This window comes from Lepidochelys kempii, chromosome 5, assembly GCF_965140265.1.
Source record: "Lepidochelys kempii isolate rLepKem1 chromosome 5, rLepKem1.hap2, whole genome shotgun sequence".
Lineage (NCBI taxonomy): Eukaryota > Metazoa > Chordata > Testudines > Cheloniidae > Lepidochelys > Lepidochelys kempii.
In genome coordinates, this window is record NC_133260.1 from 68363138 (window position 1) to 68383134 (window position 19997).

A 19997-nucleotide genomic window follows, 5' to 3' on the forward strand; every position below is an offset into this window, starting at 1 on the left:
TGTGTGTGGCTCGAACGCTTGTCTCTCTCACCAACAGAAGCTGGTCCAATAAAAGATATTACCTCACCCACCTACTCTCTCTGGGACCAACCTGGCCACAATACTCACACAAGAGTTACATGGTCATTCTATGCGGTTCTATGCATTAATGGGAAAAAATGCCTGGAATACCATTCTCATTCTTTAAACCACATTGTAATATCATCATGATAGACAAGTTTGCTCAGTTTAAACCACTTGCATCTCCAAATCAAAGAAACCTATATGTTCATGTTTTTTAAAAACTCCAACAGCCAATTGTTCAGAACACAGAAATGTCTATTTATTGTTTGGAGGTTATTTAGTTTTTTGGTCCTTCAATTGTAGGCATGGATATATATCATGTCTAACATGACACATCAACAATATCAACCTAGAATGAGCTGCCTCAATAAAGTTAGTCTGAGGAACTACGAGACTAACATGCTGATGACATGGAGGCAATGGAATATAAACACTGTTATTCCAAATGGCACTGGTGTGTTATTTCCATTTCTCCTGGCATCTGTTCCATGTTACAAAATACAAACATGCAATACAGAAGCTCATTAAACTGGCTTCAGTTAGCTCAGAAATCAAATTAGCACAGCGATACAGGTTTATAAATCTGAGAGAAACAGCTTCCTTGAGATAATAATAAATAATACTCTCCAATTTTACAGTGCCTTTCATCCAAGGACTGTAAGTGTTTTATATACTTTATTAATCTCCTTACATCTCTGAAGAGTAGGTAAGAGACAAAATATCACTACAAAATAACTTTACCAACAACTAAAATGCAGCCACCTCTGAAGTGAAAAGAGGTAGCTGTTTAACACCACACAGCAGCACCAAAACCTGTTTAAGCCAAGAAGTGATAAATGCTATATCAAAATAAAACTGCAGGAAGAATTTAGATAGACAATGTAATCACTCAAGTTCTGAATTGGTCAGGACACCAATGTGATACTACACCCCCATATTCTTCATTGAAATATTGTTATAATATGATTGTAGCATAGCTAAGATATATTTTATGCAAGATGGGTCATGTGAGGTATCATTGGAAAGGTTATTATTTACTGAATATGATTATCCTATTCGTAGGCATGTATCCTTTTTGTATCTAAAGTTAGGAATGTTGACTATACATCTGTACTACAAAAGTGTTTGCACTTGGGGAATGCCCACCAGATAGAATATAAGAACATAAGAACATAAGAATGGCCATACTGGGTCAGACCAAAGGTCCATCCAGCCCAGTATCCTGTCTACTGACAGTGGCCAATGCCGGGTGCCCCAGAGGGAGTGAACCTAACAGGTAATGGATCAAGTGATCTCTCTCCTGCCATCCATCTCCACCTTCTGACAAACAGAGGCTAGGGACACCATTCCTTACCCATCCTGGCTAATAGCCATTAATGGACTTAACCACCACAAATTTATCCAGTTCTCTTTTAAACCCTGTCCTAGCCTTCACAACCTCCTCAGACAAGGAGTTCCACCGATTGACTGTGTGCTGAGTGAAGAACTTCCTTTTATTTGTTTTAAACCTGCTGCCCTTTAATTTCATTTGGTGGCCCCTAGTTCTTATATTATGGGAATAATAACTTTTCCTTATTCACTTTCTCCACACCACTCATGATTTTATATATCTCTATCATATCCCCCCTTAGTCTTCTCTTTTCCAAGCTTTTCCTAGCTTCTTTAATCTCTCCTCATATGGGACCTGTTCCAAATCCCTAATCATTTTAGTTGCCCTTTTCTGAACCTTTTCTAATGCCAGTATATCATTTTTGAGATGAGGGGACCGCATCTGTATGCAGTATTCAAGATGTGGGCATACCATGGATTTATATAAGGGCAATAAGATATTCTCCGTCTTATTCTCTATTCCTTTTTTAATGATTCCTAACATCCCGTTTGCTTTTTTGACTGCTGCTGCACACTGCATGGACGTCTTCAGAGAACTATCCATGATGACTCCAAGATCTTTCTCCTGATTAGTTGTAGCTAAATTAGCCCCCATCATAATGTATGTATAGTTGGGGTTATTTTTTCCAATGTGCATTACTTTACATTTATCCACATTAAATTTCATTTGCCATTTTGTTGCCCAATCACTTCGTTTTGTGAGATCTTTTTGAAGTTCTTCACAGTCTGCTTTGATCTTAACTATCTTGAGCAGTTCAGTATCATCTGCAAACTTTGCCACCTCACTGTTTACCCCTTTCTCCAGATCATTTATGAATAAGTTGAATAGGATTGGTCCTAGGACTGACCATTGGGGAATACCACTAGTTACCCATCTCCATTCTGAAAATTTACCATTTATTCCTACACTTTGTTCCCTGTCTTTTAACCGGTTTCAGAGAAACAGCCGTGTTAGTCTGTATTCGCAAAAAGAAAAGGAGTACTTGTGGCACCTTAGAGACTAACCAATTTATTTGAGCATGAGCTTTCGTGAGCTACAGCTCACTTCATCGGATGCATACCGTGGAAACTGCAGAAGACATTATATACACACAGAGACCATGAAACAATACCTCCTCCCACCCCACTGTCCTGCTGGTAATAGCTTATCTAAAGTGATCATCAAGTTGGGCCATTTCCAGCACAAATCCAGGTTTTCTCACCCTCCGCCCCACCCCACCCCCACACAAACACAAACTCACTCTCCTGCTGGCAATAGCCCATCCAAAGGGACCACTCTCTTCACAATGTGTATGATAATCAAGGTGGGCCATTTCCTGCACAAATCCAGGAGTGAGAGAACCTGGATTTGTGCAGGAAATGGCCCACCTTGATTATCATACACACGCTGTAGCTCACGAAAGCTCATGCTCAAATAAATTGGTTAGTCTCTAAGGTGCCACAAGTACTCCTTTTCTTTTTGTCTTTTAACCAGTTCTCAATCCAAAAAGGATCTTTCCTCTTATCCCATGACAATTTAATTTATGTAAGAGTCTTTGGTGAAGGACCTTGTCAAAGGCTTTCTGGAAATCTAAGTACACTGTGTTCACTGGATCCCCCTTGTCCACATGTTTGTTGACTCCCTCAAAGAACTCTAATAGATTAATAAGACATGATTTCCCTTTACAGAAACCATGTTGACTTTTGCACAACAATTTATGCTCTTCTATGTGTCTGACAATTTTATTCTTTACTATCGTTTCAACTGATTTGCCTGGTACTGATGTTAGACTTACGGGTCTATAATTGCCAGGATCACCTCTAGAACCCTTCTTAAATATTGGCATTACATTAGTTATCTTCCAGTCATTGGGTACAACAGCTGATTTAAAGGACAGGTTACAAACCATAGTTAATAGTGCCGCAATTTCACATTTGAGTTCTTTCAGAACTCTTGGGTGAATGCCATCTGCTCCCGGTGACTTGTTACTGTTAAGTTTCTCAGTTAATTCCAAACCTTCACTAGTGACACTTCAATCTGGGACAATTCCTCAGATTTGTCACCTACAAAAGACGGCTCAGGTTGGGGAATCTCCCTAACATCCTCAGCCGTGAAGACTGAAGCAAAGAGTTCATTTAGTTTCTCTGCAATAACTTTATCATCTTTAAGTGCTCCTTTTGTATCCCCGACGTCACATCCTTCTGTCAACCTGACTTTTAACTAGAGGCTTCCTGCTTCTGATGTATTTAAAAATAATTTTATTACCTTTTGAGTTTTTGGCTAGCTGTTCTTCAAACTCCTTTTTGGCTCTTCTTATTACATTTTTACATTTAATTTGGAAGTGTTTATGCTCCTTTCTATTTGATTTGATTTCCTAGGATTTGATTTCCACTTTTTAAAAGATGCCTTTTAGCTCTCATTGCTTCTTTTATATGGTTGTTAAGCCACGCTGGCTCTTTTTTAGTTCTTTTACTGTGTTTTTTAATTTGGGGTATACATTTAAGTTGAGCGTCTATTATGGTGTTTTTGAAAAGTGTCCATGCAGCTTACAGTGATTTCACTCTAGTCACTGTACCTTTTAATTTCTGGGGTTTTTTTTGCATAGTTCCTCTTTCTGAAATTAAATGCCACAGTGTTGGGCTGTTGAAGTGTTCTTCCCACCACAGGAATGTTAAATGTTATTATGTTATGATCACTATTTCCAAGCAGTCCTGTTATAGTTACCTCTTGGACCAGATCCTGCGCACCACTCAGGACTAGATCGAGAGTTGCCTCTCCCGTTGTGGGTTCCTGTACCAGCTGCAATCGTCAGCAGGACAGTGTAAGGGAGCCCAGGGTGGTGGAACAGGCAGGCTCAGTGGTATCCAAGTATATCCTATGGGATCTTTAATTACCATAAATATTAAGAACCTCAGTTTTACATATCTAAATGACATTACTCTTCAGAAATACCGTGCTCCCTAGCTCTATGTTGAGACTTTGGTTCAGTATTTTCACTGAGGCAAGAATGTCACCTACTGAATCACCGAGCACCTACGTGCTCCTTGGAGGTTTTTTATCCAGGTACTAATCAGTCCATCCCCTGTTAAGTCATGGGATTTGATGGAATCACAGATATAACAAAATTCAACATGTGCTTTTCCCCCCAGAGACAGGCTGGCTTTCTTCCAACATTAGATGAAAAGAAAGAAAAAAGCTCCCCCTACACTCTCTTTTAATGTCCAGTATCAATGGAGCATATAACAGTGGAATGCAACATAATTCATTCATCCTCCTACAGGGGTCAAGACCTTCTACAATATGCTCATGAAACAGTTTTCAAAGTTGCAGATGTATTATGTATCCTCCCCCTTAAGTGTCTTAATAGCACTTGAATTTTTGAAGCGTATGAATCCAAATCATCTTCTTTCAACTTCTCTGAAAGACATTCTCTTTGAAAAACTCAAACAACAGCGACCAATACTTCTGTGGGTTCTCTCTTAATTTTCTTATATGGATTTCTCCTGAGTACCAAATTATTCACCAGCTTCTAAATACACCCTTTGAGGATTCGAAGAACACTACCAACGTCAAAATCTGTTAGTCTCTGGCGACTGTTCCAGATTGATTTTTTTTTAAAAACAGACCCAGAACTTAATTCTTCTGATGCTTTCTAATAGCCACTAGTCCTTTAATCTACACATGAAGCTAAGCATGAATTCCCTTGTAAAGGTAACCTTGCTCGTCTGTCTAATATTATCACACCAAAATAAAAAAATAATGTATTTTTTTAACGTACACATTTAGCAAACCCTTCCAATTCACTCAGAACATCTCAAGCGCTTTGGGTGAACCAACTATCAAAGACAAGACTCCTACTCGTGCAGCATGTCTGGGCCCACTGCTGTCAAAGTAGCATCAGTGTTTATGCTGATCAGATCTTGACTGAAAGGTTAATAGGGCGCCTAGTAATAAACAACTGTTTCCCCAAAACAAAAGTACTATTAACACATTTAAAATGTTTTAAATTCCCTCATATCCCTTCCTAACGCTCTTTAGTTAACCTTAATTTCTTAACTTTTTGAATACATTCATAATTCTTAAAAAGATGCCTGGGGAGAATTCTTCTGACATGACAGCTTTAAAAAGAAATTTAAAAACTCAAACAAGTGTAGTCTTCCTGGCTTAACTGTAGGACCTTTAAAATGAAGGAAATAAAGCCAACACCTTTTATTATGCCCTGGTCTACACTAGGATTTTAGGTCGAATTTAGCAGCGTTAAATCGATGTAAACCTGCACCCGTCCACACGATGAAGCCCTTTATTTGGACTTAAAGGGCTCTTAAAATCGATTTCCTTACTCTACCCCTGACAAGTGGATAAGCGCTTAAATCGGCCTTGCCGGGTCGAATTTGGGGTACCGTGGACACAATTCGACGGTATCGGCCTTTGGGAGCTATCCCAGAGTGCTTCATTGTGACTGCTCTGGACAGCACTCTCAACTCAGATGCACGGTTGTTTGCCGTTGCTCTGACGCAGGGAGGGGCGACTGACGACACGGCTTACAGGGTTGGCTTACAGGGAGCTAAAATCAACAAAGGGGGTGGCTTTACATCAAGGAGTATTTCAGGCAGGACTTCACGGAGGGTTCCAATAAGAAATGGTGCACCTAAGTTATTGTTCTTATTGGAACAAGGATGTTAGTCTGGCCTCTGATTGATACATGGCTAGATTTACCTCGCTGCATCTTCTCTGTGAGTGACTGCAGTGTGACCTAGAGGAATGAGTCTCCTAGACGGGGGGGGCGGGGGGGGCGGTTTGCAAATAAGTACAAAACAAATCTGGTCTATTTCTTGTTTTGATACACTCCATCTATCTTTTACATCTTTGGCTGGCAGCAGACGGTGCAGAACAACTGCATGCCATCCACATCTCATGGCTGCTCGGCAGAAGATGGTACAATAGGACTGCTAGCCATCCTCATCTCTTGCCTGCCCGGCAGAAAATGATGCAATAGGACTGCTAGCAATCCGTATCGCCTGCCTGCTCACCATAAGATGGTTCAATAGGACTGACTGCAGGACTAAAGAGAATGACCTGATCAAGTCACTTCAAATTTACTCCCTGTGCCCATGTCTGCCCAGGCGCTCCTGATCGACCTCACAGAGGCGACCAGGAGTACCTCGGACATGACAATGACGGCTACCAGTCATATTGCACCGTCTGCTGCCACAAGGCAATGGGTTGCTGCTGCTGTGTAGCAATGCAGTACCGCGTCTGCCAGCACCCAGGAGACATACTGTGACGGTTACCTGAGCGGGCTCCATGCTTGCCATGGTATGGCGTCTGCACAGGTAACTCAGGAAAAAAGGCGCGAAACGATTGTCTGCCCTTGCTTTCATGGAGGGAGGGAGGGAACGGGGGCCTGAAGATATGTACCCAGAACCACCCGCAACAATGTTTTAGCCCCATCAGGCATTGGGATCTCAACCCAGAATTCCAATGGGCAGCGGAGACTGCGGGAACTGTGGGATAACTACCCACAGTGCAACACTCTGGAAGTCGACTTTAGCCTCGGTACTGTGGAAGCGCTCCGCCGAGTTAATGCACTTAATGCACTTAGAGCATTTTCTGTGGGGACACACACACTCGAATATATAAAACCGATTTCTAAAAAACCGACTTCTATAAATTTGACCTAATTTCGTAGTGTAGACATACCCTATGAAACTCTCACTGAACCACCAGACTAGTCTTCATTTCCAAAGCGAAGTAGCTGCTTTTTCAGGTTATAAATTTTCAACCTGAATTATACCAGATTTTAAACCTCATGACTAATGAGCTAAGAAAAGAAACTATAGAAAAAAAGTCTTCTTTTAGGTCTGTACAATACACAAAATTTACTGGTATTCGTATAGAAAGGATAATAGCTATTGTATAATACCCTCTCGTGACAGTTGTATTTTCTCATCAGTGGAGAAAGAAAGAAAGACAGACCATCTTCATGTATGAATGCTGTTACAGGCATAAATATGCCTGTGATTCACAAGGGAGTATTGCTGTAAAACATTACAAACAAGCATCTCAAGAAAGGATGAGCACCTACAGAGGTCACAATGAAACTAAACTGCCTTTCAATTAATTTCTTACACATCATACTTCAAGACAAGGGAAACAATATGTACTGAAAAAAATATTTTAATTAATCAAAATTATCAGTGTCCTGCTGGATTTTGCGAGTTTCTGTGTTTTCCAAGGTTTGGGTGCTGCTACTTCAGACAGGTGGGTTCTGAATATCAAGACTCTTAAAAAGAGAAAGACAATCATCAAAACCTGAATACCCCACACACAGGTACACACAGATCTCCATGGGTAGACCTTCACTGAGCCATATTTTATCCTTCTTTCCACTGTGTAAGCATCACTCTTCACAAGTGGAAAAGCCAGCCCTGATGGAGTGAATCCAGATTCCATTGGGACTAACAACCCCTTAAATCTTCCGCCTGCTCTGACATAAGTCTTTAGCCGTTTGGCAAGGATGACAAGGCCATAAACTTAATGCTCCTTTGTGGGGACCTCAAAAGGAAAGCCACTTGTGTGGAAGATTTGTTACTTAACAAAATAAAAAGGAATGGCTCTGTCGACATTAAAATAATGTTAAAAAGTCTTTATAATATGGAAGAATTATAACACTAGTGAAATTAATTTACCACCTAATGCTGTATTTGGACTCTAATTTGAGAAGTAGTGCCAGAAGACTGCAAAGTACCAGTTTTCCTCATGAAAAGCCACACGGAAATTGCTGAATGACGGAGTAGGCAATAGCTCCAGGACAGTTTAACGGAGAAACAGAGCCCAGTCATTCAAATGGAGGTTTATATTTTTACACAACCATGGTAAGGCTTCAGAGAAGAATTAATCATTATCTTACCTGAGTTCTAATGTTGGTCATATCTGTGAACATCAAGGGCCCATTCTCATCTACACTTAAGCTATTTTACACCATTCTGGAACTGCAAAGGGGTCTAAAAGTGGATGTAATTTATACCCACTACTAGGCCCCTTTGCATTGCCAGAGTGGTGTAAAGTGGCCTTAGTGTAAATGAGAATTGGGTCCCAAGAGACCTGACTTTATAGGAATGAGAGATTATAGAGAAACCATGTTTTCTAAGGGCACTAGATGTGAAAAAATGTACTTCACTGATATTATTAGTTAGCTATTGCTTTGCCACTACTGCAAGAGTCTGAGAATATCGATCAACTGATTTCCTAAAAAAAGACCTCATTATCTCTGCATTATGAAAAGATAGTGATCTAATCCAGTGGTTCTCAAAGCCGGTCCACCACTTGTTCAGGGAAAGCCCCTGGTGGGCCGGGCCAGTTTTTTTACCTGCTGCGTCCACAGGTTCGGCCAACTGCGGCTCCTACTGGCCACAGTTTGCCGCTCCAGGTCAATGGGGGCTGCAGTAAGGGCAGCCAGCACATCCCTCGGCCTGCACCGCTTCCCGCAGCCCCCATTGGCCTGGAGTGGTGAACCACAGCCAGTAGGAGCCACGATAGGCCGAACCTGCGGACGCAGCAGGTAAACAAACCAGCCTGGCCTGCCAGGGGCTTTCCGCAGCTTTGAGAACCACTGATCTAATCTACAGGAATTCTGGGTTGACTTCCAACATTCTGCAAGGTGCAACAGAGTAGTCACACTAGCTTCTCTTTCGTATCTCACTTTCCAACAGGAGCTTGCTCATACAATTCAAACTAGGAGCTAGAGCAATTCTGGGCTGATCTCACCGCACAGTGCTTCACAGTCAGCAGATTTATAAGTAGTGATATCAATAGTTGTTCTGGTGACTTTCAAACTAGCTCTGGAATCCTGGGACATATCAGGGCATAAACAATAACTCTGATTTGACCTGTCTTGATTGTTTTTACTAACTTGATTTCCTGGATTGAAAGAATAGCGTGTTCTCATGGAGTGCCACAGCTTTTAGTTTTGATTTAAATATTCTCCAAATAATCTCTGAAAGGACAAGATTGCAGTTCTAATCCTCCCTTTTTGTCCCCTCATCACACAAATCCAACCCTGTTCCAGAGCAAGCGGTGGTCCCTATCTACAATCAAATAGTCCTATTTCATTAAATCCTGTGCCTCATTATACAGAACATTTGCCCAGATACACTTTTAGTCTGTGCAGTGCATCTGTGAAAGTAGGGAGCTCTATGATCCTTCTAATATAGCTTTTAAAATTAATATACAGTACAATAGACTCAGAGACCAAAATTTATTAGGAAACCACATAACCTACTAATATGCTGTAGGTTACGTGGTTTCCCAATAAATTTCTCTAGCATAGCTTTACAGTCCAATATACCACCTTGCCTCTCCACCCCTTCTAAAGGATCAAAAAACTCCTGCAATAGCTAAAACAATCCTAAGGGATAATGGCCACACTGGCAATTTGTGAAGCTTTGCCAGGTTTTTAGTCATGGAAAATTATTTTGCTCTTTGTGACTTAACTTTCCATGAGAACAGGACAATGCCCTTCTTGTTTTACTTGTTGGTCTGTGTTTGCACATACCAAGCTCTGGTAACAAGCAGATCACTGCCAGTTTTCTTGTTAGACTGTCCTGGACATTTCTAATGCCAACCTCATTCAGAGATTTGAGGATGCTTCTCGCCATGAAGGGTAAATCTTTTACAGTTTTGTATTTGTGGCACTTAGGGACTGGATTCTTGGCATAGTAGCCTCAAGGTCTAATTCAGCATTTGCATACTCTACAGCCTTCACTGGGGTTCTATCCACTTACACTAGGACTGAATTTGGGAATCTATCTTCCTGTTACATCTTTCACAACACCACCACCTTGAATGTCACTACCACATAGTGCTGTTTTTGGTCTCTCCCGCATCCCAACACTTACACAGAAAACATATTAATGGCTAATATTTCCTAAAAAATCGGGCACCCTAATCCCACTACCTTTCAATGAAACTTTAGACTTCTAAGTGCCTAAGTAATTTTTAACAATGGAGCTTAGGAGTTTTTGAAAATTTTGCCCTACAAATCTAACTTCACAGAGATATGGTTGTATTAATCTCCTTTACTTTACGACAGTAAATAGATTGGCAATCCAAAGAGGTATGTACAAGCCAGTGGGAAAGAACCTATTAATATCATGCTAGGTAACTGACTGTTTTTACCTGAGTGGGAATACCCATCAGTACAAACTAGTAGTAACAAGCTCAGAAAGACTCCTAGATTAATAGTTATTAAGGACAGAAGGGACCATTAGATCATTTAGTAGGACCTCCTACATAAAACAGGTCATAGAATATCAACCAGTTACCCCTGTAATGAGTCCAGTAACTTGTGTCTGATTAAAGCATATCTTTCAGAAAGTCATCCGGTCTTGATCTGAAGGCTTCAAAAGATGGAAAATCCACCACTTCCCTTAGTAATTTGTTCTAATGGTTAATTAACTTCATTATTAAAATATATGCCTTATTTCTGATTTGAATTTGTCTGGTTATAACAACCAGGCCTTGGTTATATCTTTCTCCTCTAAGTTAAAGACCCCTTTAATATCTGGTATTTTCTCCCCATGAAGGTATTTATAAGTTATAATCAAGTCACCTCCCAGGCTACTTTTTCATAACTATACTAAATTGAGCTCCTTATCCAGCCATCAAATCATTTCTGTGATTCTTTTTTGCACCTTCTCCAATTTTTTCAGTATCTTTTAAAAAATGAAGGCACCAGAACTCAATGCAGTATCCCAGTACAGGTCCTGCCAGTGCTGTTTAAAGATGTAAAATGATCACCTTACTCCTACTCACTGCTCCCCTGTAAATCTAAATCCAAGGATCACATTAGAAATTCTTGCCACAGGGTCACAGGGACCAGCCACGCTGGTGTTTATACACTATGACCTCTCAATCCTTTTCAGAATTATTGCTTCAGAGTCTCAGTCCCCCATTTCCGTATGTGTGGCCTACATTCCTTATTCCTAGAGGTAAAATCTTCCATTTGGCTGTGCTGAAATGCATTTCATTTGAATGGACTCCGTTTACTGAGCAATCCACATCATTCCATATGAGTTTCCAGACTGTCTCATTTTTTGCCATTAGGCCAATCTTTGTGTCATCTGTAAATTTTTATCAGCAGTGATTTTATAGTTACTTCCACATCATTGATAAAAATACTGAAACATATTCAAGACAAATCTGTACTCTGAACCATATAAAAATCCAAATGTTAAGGTCAGTTTGAAACTTCCCTCTTCCTTATGTTGTTTTTTCCCCCCTTTCTGCTATTAGACTGCATGCTCTCTCTGTTTCCCTCCTTAAAGAAGTTACTCAAAACATAAAAATTCCATGAAACATTCAAGTTCTTTGGGTACACCTCACTCTTTCAGTATGTTACATCTTCTTCTGTCTGCTTTTGCTTCAGTAGTAACAATAATAATAAAGGTCTAAATCCCATGATCTTTACTTGGTTTTTAGTCAGGCTAACACATTCTACCCTCCACAGATGGTAGTCTGAAGAAGGACTGAGCCCCATAATTTGATCCATTATTTTTTCCACTAAAATTACCCTAATAAACACTGCTGTAAGCAGTTAGGTTTTTGGAACTAAACTCCAGTTAATAAACTTTTCCCCTTCCAAAAGTAAACCTACTTAACTGATATTTTGCTGATATGCAGGTTTATATTATTGAAGTCATCTCTCAAGTGCAAATAGAGATGATCTGATACAAAACATGTAATAATCTAAGATTTCTAGATGGGGGAAATAAAGAACAAGGAGATCTGACTCCATTCCGCTGATACATGTTGTGTGCCAAATGCCAATGAGGACATGGAGCAATAAAGGGAAGCGATATTTCATAAAAAGGATAGTTCAGGTAGAAAAAAAATAATTGGTTTATGGTTATTACATTTCCTGAGACTGGTGGAAGTAGGAGGGACAAAAATTGTCCTTAAAGCATACGGCAGGAAGATTGATAATGGCTCTTATTTAAAAACTTTTGCAAATAAATACCAAGGAGTGTGAAATCTAGCCTAACACTACACCAACCCAGGCAATAGCTCAATTTCCTCTTACTTTCCAGGCTATCTAGTCACTGGACAATTTGAATCCTGTTTCCCAGAATACACCAACCTGAAAGCTACTAGCCTTCTGTCCTTGGATAACATGTTTATAAATGTCAAAATTTTTGGATCTGATGGGTAGATGAAACATCCCCCTGCTGAGCAATGAGCATATTAACCATTCAGACAGTAAGGTAGCAATGCTTGTTTCTGCGGCCTGCAATGGAGGGCATGCTGATAACTTCAAGAAAGGAACAAGGAACTGTTTTACCATCTTGTTCATTCAGCCCATATTTGAAGAAAAAAAAAGATATCATGGTGGACAACCTTCCTTTGAGAATCTTCATGTTTAATTGTTACCACAGTATATAATGCTTCTCTGGGATCACTGTATTAGCTACTTTGTGCTACTGCTCACAATGAGTGAAAGAATGAAGAGGAAGAAATATTCCAACTATAGCAAAGGAGAGAGAATGTTTTTGTGTCTCTGAAACATGGCTGAAAATCTAATTTAACTGACTACCAGGCCAATATACTACTGGTAAATGGACATCTCTTAGCTGCTAATTTTGTGCTCTTGTCTTTCATTAAAAAAAAAGTAATTCCAGCTAAACTCAGTTGAACAGCATAAAACTCCTGATATTTTAACGCTCTTTGGAACAATTACTTTGATGGGAACCCTTGACAGTTAAATGACTTTGTTAAATGAATGTTATAGAAGACACAATGATTTTTAGTGAAATATTGAATTTAACCACAAACAAGGAAAACCAGTCATAAGCACAGTGGGTGCATTTGAATAATAATGTCTTGTTTATAAAGCTCAGTGGATTTTGTATTTTCTGATAATCAGGCTATTAACTAGTTAGACCAAGTTGAGATTTCTCTACATTCTTGTTTGGTTTTCACTTTTATTACTGTTTGTTAGTCTAGAAAGCAAATAAGGAGGTTTGAACAGTGTGTGTGGTATGGTAGTTGTACAGCATTTTATTGCAAAGCAATCACATGATGCAAATTAGAATTCATTCCTCATCTTATATATCCCTGCTTGTTTTCTCAGCAGGATTTTTAAGAAGGAAAAAATTCACTTAAAAGACAAACCTGATGCTTACATGGGGCCTGATTTTGTAATATTTGGTGACAGAAAACTCCTTCGGACGTTAATGGGCAGTTTTCATGTTTTCAATACAATGTGCATTATTTATTCTACAACATTCTCCACATAGCTATGATTCCCTTTTTTATTCACTTACAAGATGTGAAATGGCATCAGGCTTTTACATGTTTTCTCATGACTATCTCATGGAACCAGTACTGAAATGATAAAACTTTTACAGTTCTTTTTTTTTTATTGCACTGCAGCACGAGAGAGAGAACAAGGTAGTATTCTTATGATGCTGAAATCCCTCTTATTATAAAACTTTATTTGATGGGGAGGAAAGGAAGTTGAAAACAATTCACTATGAGTACACTTCCCTGTAGGTTTAAAAGGGAAAATGCTAAAGAAATGAGGCTGAAAAATAGGAATGCTATGTATTCAGTTTCTCTGCTGAAATGAGGTAGAATGACTGTTTCACAGTAGAAAGGCCATCTCCAGACATGAAGACAATATTTATTGAGAACTTCAGCCCTGTTTAAAGCTTTTAATTCCCTTGTCTGACACTGAAAGCATGGGAAAATATTGCAGTTGTAATACTGGAATCTTGTTAGGAAACAGGAGACTTCAGGTACATAATAAATGGATGAAATGAGATCTTTGGTGGAGTATTACCCAAACAAGATAACTGAAGGAGTGACAGCTATCCAGACCGGCTATGAGATCATGAAATTCCAGTTAGCTCAACTTTCCAGTTTTAGCCTCCTGATATTTGTATTCCTTTATCCCCAGCAGTTATCCTGCCTCTCCTCTAGGTTTCTGCCCTCACTTCCTCATCTCTCTCTTGCCTAAATTGGTACAGGTCTCCTTGGAACACAGCTTGCAGCACACAGCATTCACCATCACTTTTTACTGATGCATTCATTCATGCTAATTTACTTCGAACCCGCTTCCACCGCATTCCATATACCCCACACTTAAAGAAACAGCTGCTCTGAATAAAGTTCTCTTTGGCTTGGTACAAGAAGTATTTACTCTGAGACATTATTACTTCAAACAATATTGGACCATTGGCATGTGCAGCTATTGCATCTTCAGGGTATACAGTATTTCCCCTCTGATGATGACGACGATGATGGTGATGGCAGGGGTATTTCAGCCACACAAATAAGAACAGTTAGGGACTTATGTATACAAAGTTAATTATTTTCCCCTGAGAATTTTTAGAATGTTTGAAAAACTACAGTAGTATCTCTAGCTTTAAACATCAGCAAAGGTTCATTGAACAGGCTGACATGCTATTTCATGTGGGGAAAAGAAACTGCTTTTAATCTGATTTTTACTCTAGATTCCCAGCTAATGAATCTGGGGATCCTGAAGTCTGCATTTACTAAGAGGCATCTGCCACCCATATAGGCTGGTCTTTTGCAGCTCCATAAAACATAGGTGAAAAAGTTAGCCTGTTTTCTTACAGCTGCTATGCAACAATGACAAATCTCTAGATACTCACAGATGTAGAAATATTCCCGGCCTGGCCTGAACTCAAATCCTAGTGAGAAGGGAGTGAAGAGCTGGAATTTTTCTGAGAACTTCAATGGTCCATTCGGGGAATGAGGCCGATTACATTCCCACCTCTTGAATCCTTTGGAGGTGTGATCGCAGGAGCTGTAGCCATCGAAGTTCACCATGTAAAGAACGTAGCGCTCAGTCTTATCTTCTGGCACCGAATCCTCATAGTGAGGGCAGAACACATCCAAATAATCATTGATGCAGACATCAATGTGGTAGTCACCCCTCTGGAATCTAAAATTAAACGAAACACGAAGACAAAAGATAGAGTTAACTCAGGATACTTAGCTATAGATTTTCTCTTTCGAGAATGATAAGGTCATTACTTCCACTTCATTTCACTTCAGCCACATCATTCACTTTTCAAAATAATCCTGGCCAAATTCACTTCTGGTGTAAATGGATGCTACTCTGTTGACATCAGCAGAGTTGCACCTGTTTATGCAGTACCATGATCATTCACACTTTCATTCCTTCAGCATGTAGAATTATCTTCTTGCTAATTTACACTAAGTTAAAGTGTATTTTCTCCTGTGGTTTTCTGAACAGTGTTTTTTTTTTAATTTAAAATTAAGCAAAAAGAGGAAAAGAAAGAGAAAATGCACTAGGTTCACCAAATCAGTCTCACTGTACACATCAACACAGACACGCACAAAATCACCAATCCAGCAGTAAGCACTTACGTGCTGCAAGCTGATTGGGCTAAAAATACTTAAATTGACTACAGCAGCACAACTACGTTTACTTTTTTCTTCATTACTGGCAACACTTTGTCAAGATGGAAGAAAAGCCTGGATTGCTTTTTAAAGGTATTTGAAAAGCAGTGTAACTCCACTGCCAAAGTACACAGAGGAGATATTGCTACATTCAGATAAAAGGATACTGGGATATGAATTATCAGCACTCAGCCTAACTTGACAGTTCTGAATGAGAGCCAGATGAGAAATGTAGTGTAAGGCAGTGGCCCAGATGCACTCCTTTATATTATTATTATTATTACTGAAGATTCTTTAGACATTGAAAGGAAGAGGTTTAGCAAGTGTCACTTACTTTGACTTTTTAATGCCTGGCATTATTTGTGGAAGAAACTATGAGAAGGAATTCAACACCTTCACATGAGCCCACCCTGATACATTTAAAGATTCCATAAACCAACATCTGTAAGTCTGTCAATGGATGTGAACTTCCCCTAGGGCAACTTGTGCAACCAAACATTGACCCATTCCACTTCAGGCTGACTGCTCATCACTACTTGTGGCTTCTTTCTTTGACTGCTACAGTTGTCAAGTGCACCACAGAATGATAAAGGGATAATGACAGGTTTAACTGTAATACTTCTTTTCAGCTGAAGGGCATATTTTAAATACCTGACGGGCTTGAAATCTGCCACCTGGGTCCTTCTACCTAATTTCAGAGAAAACCAATGATCTGCTGGTCCTCCAAGGAAATATTCAGAGCAAACTATACATTTTCATATCCCTACAATAATTTTGCTTCAATAACAGATTTTTAAAGGAAAAAGCCTGATATAGCTGTAGAATTCTTGCCAACGCACAGCCCCATGGTTTCTTCCTGTAATATGGAAAACCCTTTTTGAACTACTGTCATTTCAGACAAAAACTCATTTATTTAAATTATTAGTTGTAACCTAGAGGTTACAAACAGGGATATCTTGTGTGTATACAGAAACCCAATTTTCCCAACAATCTCCTTATTTGTATTTTTCTAAAATTCCATTTTTTAATTAGTAAAGAAGAGTGAGTATGTGCCCTACCTGGCTTTAATTATTGCGCATGTGTAACGTCAACAGACCCCAGTTGTCAGTGGGTGGGATCGAACCAGGGAACTCTGGAGCTTAATGCATGAGCCTCTGCTGCACGAGCTAAAAGCCAACTGGCTGTTAGCTAAGCTGTAGAGCAGACTCCTTTATCTCTCTCCTTAAGTGGTCTCAGTGCCACCAGATGGGACAGACCACCACACCCAGAAGGTGTGTGGGATACACATGCAGACACTGCAAACTTTCCTGCACGGTTATTCACCGGGTTCCTTGGTACTAGACCTCTCCCAAATAGAGAGGGACAATTATGGTTTAGGGATGGGAGCTATTGTGCTTAAGAACCAAGGCTATGGTAATGGGTATCATATAAATAAAGAAATAGACTAATAAAAAATCTGTGATCTAAACTTCATCTCTAGTGGGAGTGAAAGAGCTGCTCCACCTAATATTATAAATGTTGAAATTGTCTAATCCCTTTTTAGTGGTGTCCTTCCATTTTATTCCTTTGAACAAAAATAAACAAATAAATAAATAAATCCATGACCTAACTTTTCTCCTCGACCGTTACTTTTTAACAGACATGACCTCAGTCCTTAATTTGTAATGAAAGAGGTGCTGGGGCTCAAGCTGGGTGGCCAAAGAGCAGTGGCTGCTGGTTGGGTATCCAGCTCAGAAGGTAGCGCAGCCACCAGCAGCACTGCAGAAGGGTGGCATGGTACAGTGTATTCCAGTGCTGCCTTCAGAGCTGGGTGGCTGGAGAGCAGCGGCTGCCGGCCAGGAGCCCAGAGGTGCCAGGGCCATTAACTGCCAAGCCTAGAGGAGTCCAGGCTCAGGCCCGGCACAAATTAAGAACTGGCTGAACTTCCTTCTGCCTCTACAAGTCATGGACCTTATGGTCTTCTTCAAGCTCTTCAGTTTACTCCCATGTCACTAATATGGACAGCTGGAAACAGAAAGCCTTGAAGGAAACACTAACTGCAAAGCAGATTTGCAGCTGAAGTGCACAGCTAAGTCATTTTTTTCCTCTTGGTATTTTTTGTAATCACTTTTCCCTACAGTGTCTATACTTTCATTCCATAATCGTTTTCTATCACCAAAAAGCATTCACATTTAAATGTCTGAAAAAGGAAGAAGATGGTGCATATTTAAAGTGATGTAAATTGGTCTTTAGCTGATATTGCTGGCACAGCAGTGAACCTGCTTCAGGGAAAACATATACCAGATATTTTATCAAGCAACTCCATAAATATAGTAACAGCAATACTGAAAGGAGACAGAATGGATATTAGAGAGGAAGGAAGCAGACAGGACATTTATTCCCTCTCCTGTAATGTTCTGAGGGATCCAGTAACCAAGTTAATGTGAGTCCAAGCTAAGTGGAACAGAGGCTTACTAGATTTTCAAAACTTATTTTATTTTTACCAAAGAAGTTACATAATTTCCAACATGCCTACCAGAGTATATTAAGACTACATTCTCCCCCCTTCAAGTGCCATATTATGCTCAGAAAGGGAAAACAAAAAGAGACAGGACACTTCTTGTATTAAAAAGTTAAGTATGCTGATTAGTAACTAGCTAAAAACTAGAAGATGAAACTGCCCCTAAAGCACCCTAAACTGAATCCAAAGGGAATATATTTGACATTTACCAGCTGCAAACCTAATATTATTAGTGTAAAACCAAATACTAGAGTGAGACAAAGCTTTGGCTTTAAATAAGTGCATATATCAGCCCCTGTTAGCCAACTGCTTGTAGAACGCGGCAACACAGAGAATGGAAGTGGAATTAGTTTACAAATATGTTTTGAGAAAGGATGAGAAAAACAGCAGCCTGTGTTTATGTCATAACAAGCATCTTCCTCCTCCCCCACTTCTGTTGTTCCTTTCAGCTGAGAATGCAAACCTTATGCTCTCCTACTGTCTCTCCCAACACCAGAGATGCTCTTTTACTTTTCCTTACGTCAGCCCTGATCCTGCACTGGGATCCACTCACGTGGAAGAGGAAGAGGCATTAGAAGACACAAAAACAGATAGCTAAGTACCTTCTAATCCAAAATTTCTCCATAACCTACACATACCAGATCATTACACAAAACTTACGCTGATACCACTATAGAATAGTTGGGAGAAACAACAAACATAAGGATACTTAATTTCTCAGATGCCTCCTGTTTTTGTTTTTTTAATTCTCAACACTAGGAATTCAGAACATGGTGAAAAAGCTGCATGACAATTTAAATGACAGAAACATCATGATGACAAAAATCTTTTGAACCTAATTCTGGTGCTCTGCTTATCCATTAATGCAAATTCAAGCACACAGTCTGTGCACATGCATTTTTTCACAATTATAAATTCTGAAGCATATGCAAGCCTCATCTTGAATTTAATAACTTTGTTGGCTACTGAAATAAGAAATGATTTATTTAACTAGGTATTTAGACTGAAATAATATTTTGCATGCTGCTCTACTTCACTTTCTTTTCTTTCTTTCCTTCTTTAAATAAATAATATAAAAACCTGGTTTAAAACATAGCGCAACTGACATTAATTGCCCATTATCATATAGATGAATAAAAAACTGCATTAGCTTCTCCCTGTTGCTTCTCCCATACAAATGATAGAAGTCATATCCTTTCTTAAGTACATATTCTACTAGGAGCTCCTCTATTTCACACTGAGTGCACAGGAAACACTTCCTTCTGTAGCATCATTCCTTCCCTTACTCAAAGTTTGTTCTCTCAAATGGATGAAAGGTCTTTAATTTTAACAGGAATTTAGTTCAAGTAAGTGCTGTAACCATGAATGTTGAAATTCTAGTCTTGATTATAGCCCCAGAAGTAGTCACTTGCAGATGGTGGCCCTGATTCTTTGTTACCTACGCAAAGCGGATGTTACCAAATCAGAAGATTAAACACCCATTTGTCCTCGTGTTACTGATGATACAAAGTGCAGGGCAACAGTGAATCAGGCTCAATGAACCAACAAATTCTTAACATAAATTTAACAGGAGAGCGGAAAAGAAAGAAAGATGAAACGAATGAATTAGCTGGGCTT

General features: G+C 39.5%; 1 protein-coding gene across 1 annotated transcript in view; it reads right to left on the reverse strand.

Annotated features, from left to right (window-relative positions):
* The window catches only part of EFNA5 (ephrin A5), a 287981-nt gene that overhangs the window by 38621 nt on the left and 229363 nt on the right, over positions 1–19997 (reverse strand). The window contains exon 2 of the mRNA XM_073344632.1: positions 15106–15398. Within this exon, the coding sequence (XP_073200733.1) occupies positions 15106–15398 (293 nt within the window). The remainder of the gene's footprint in view (positions 1–15105; positions 15399–19997) is intronic.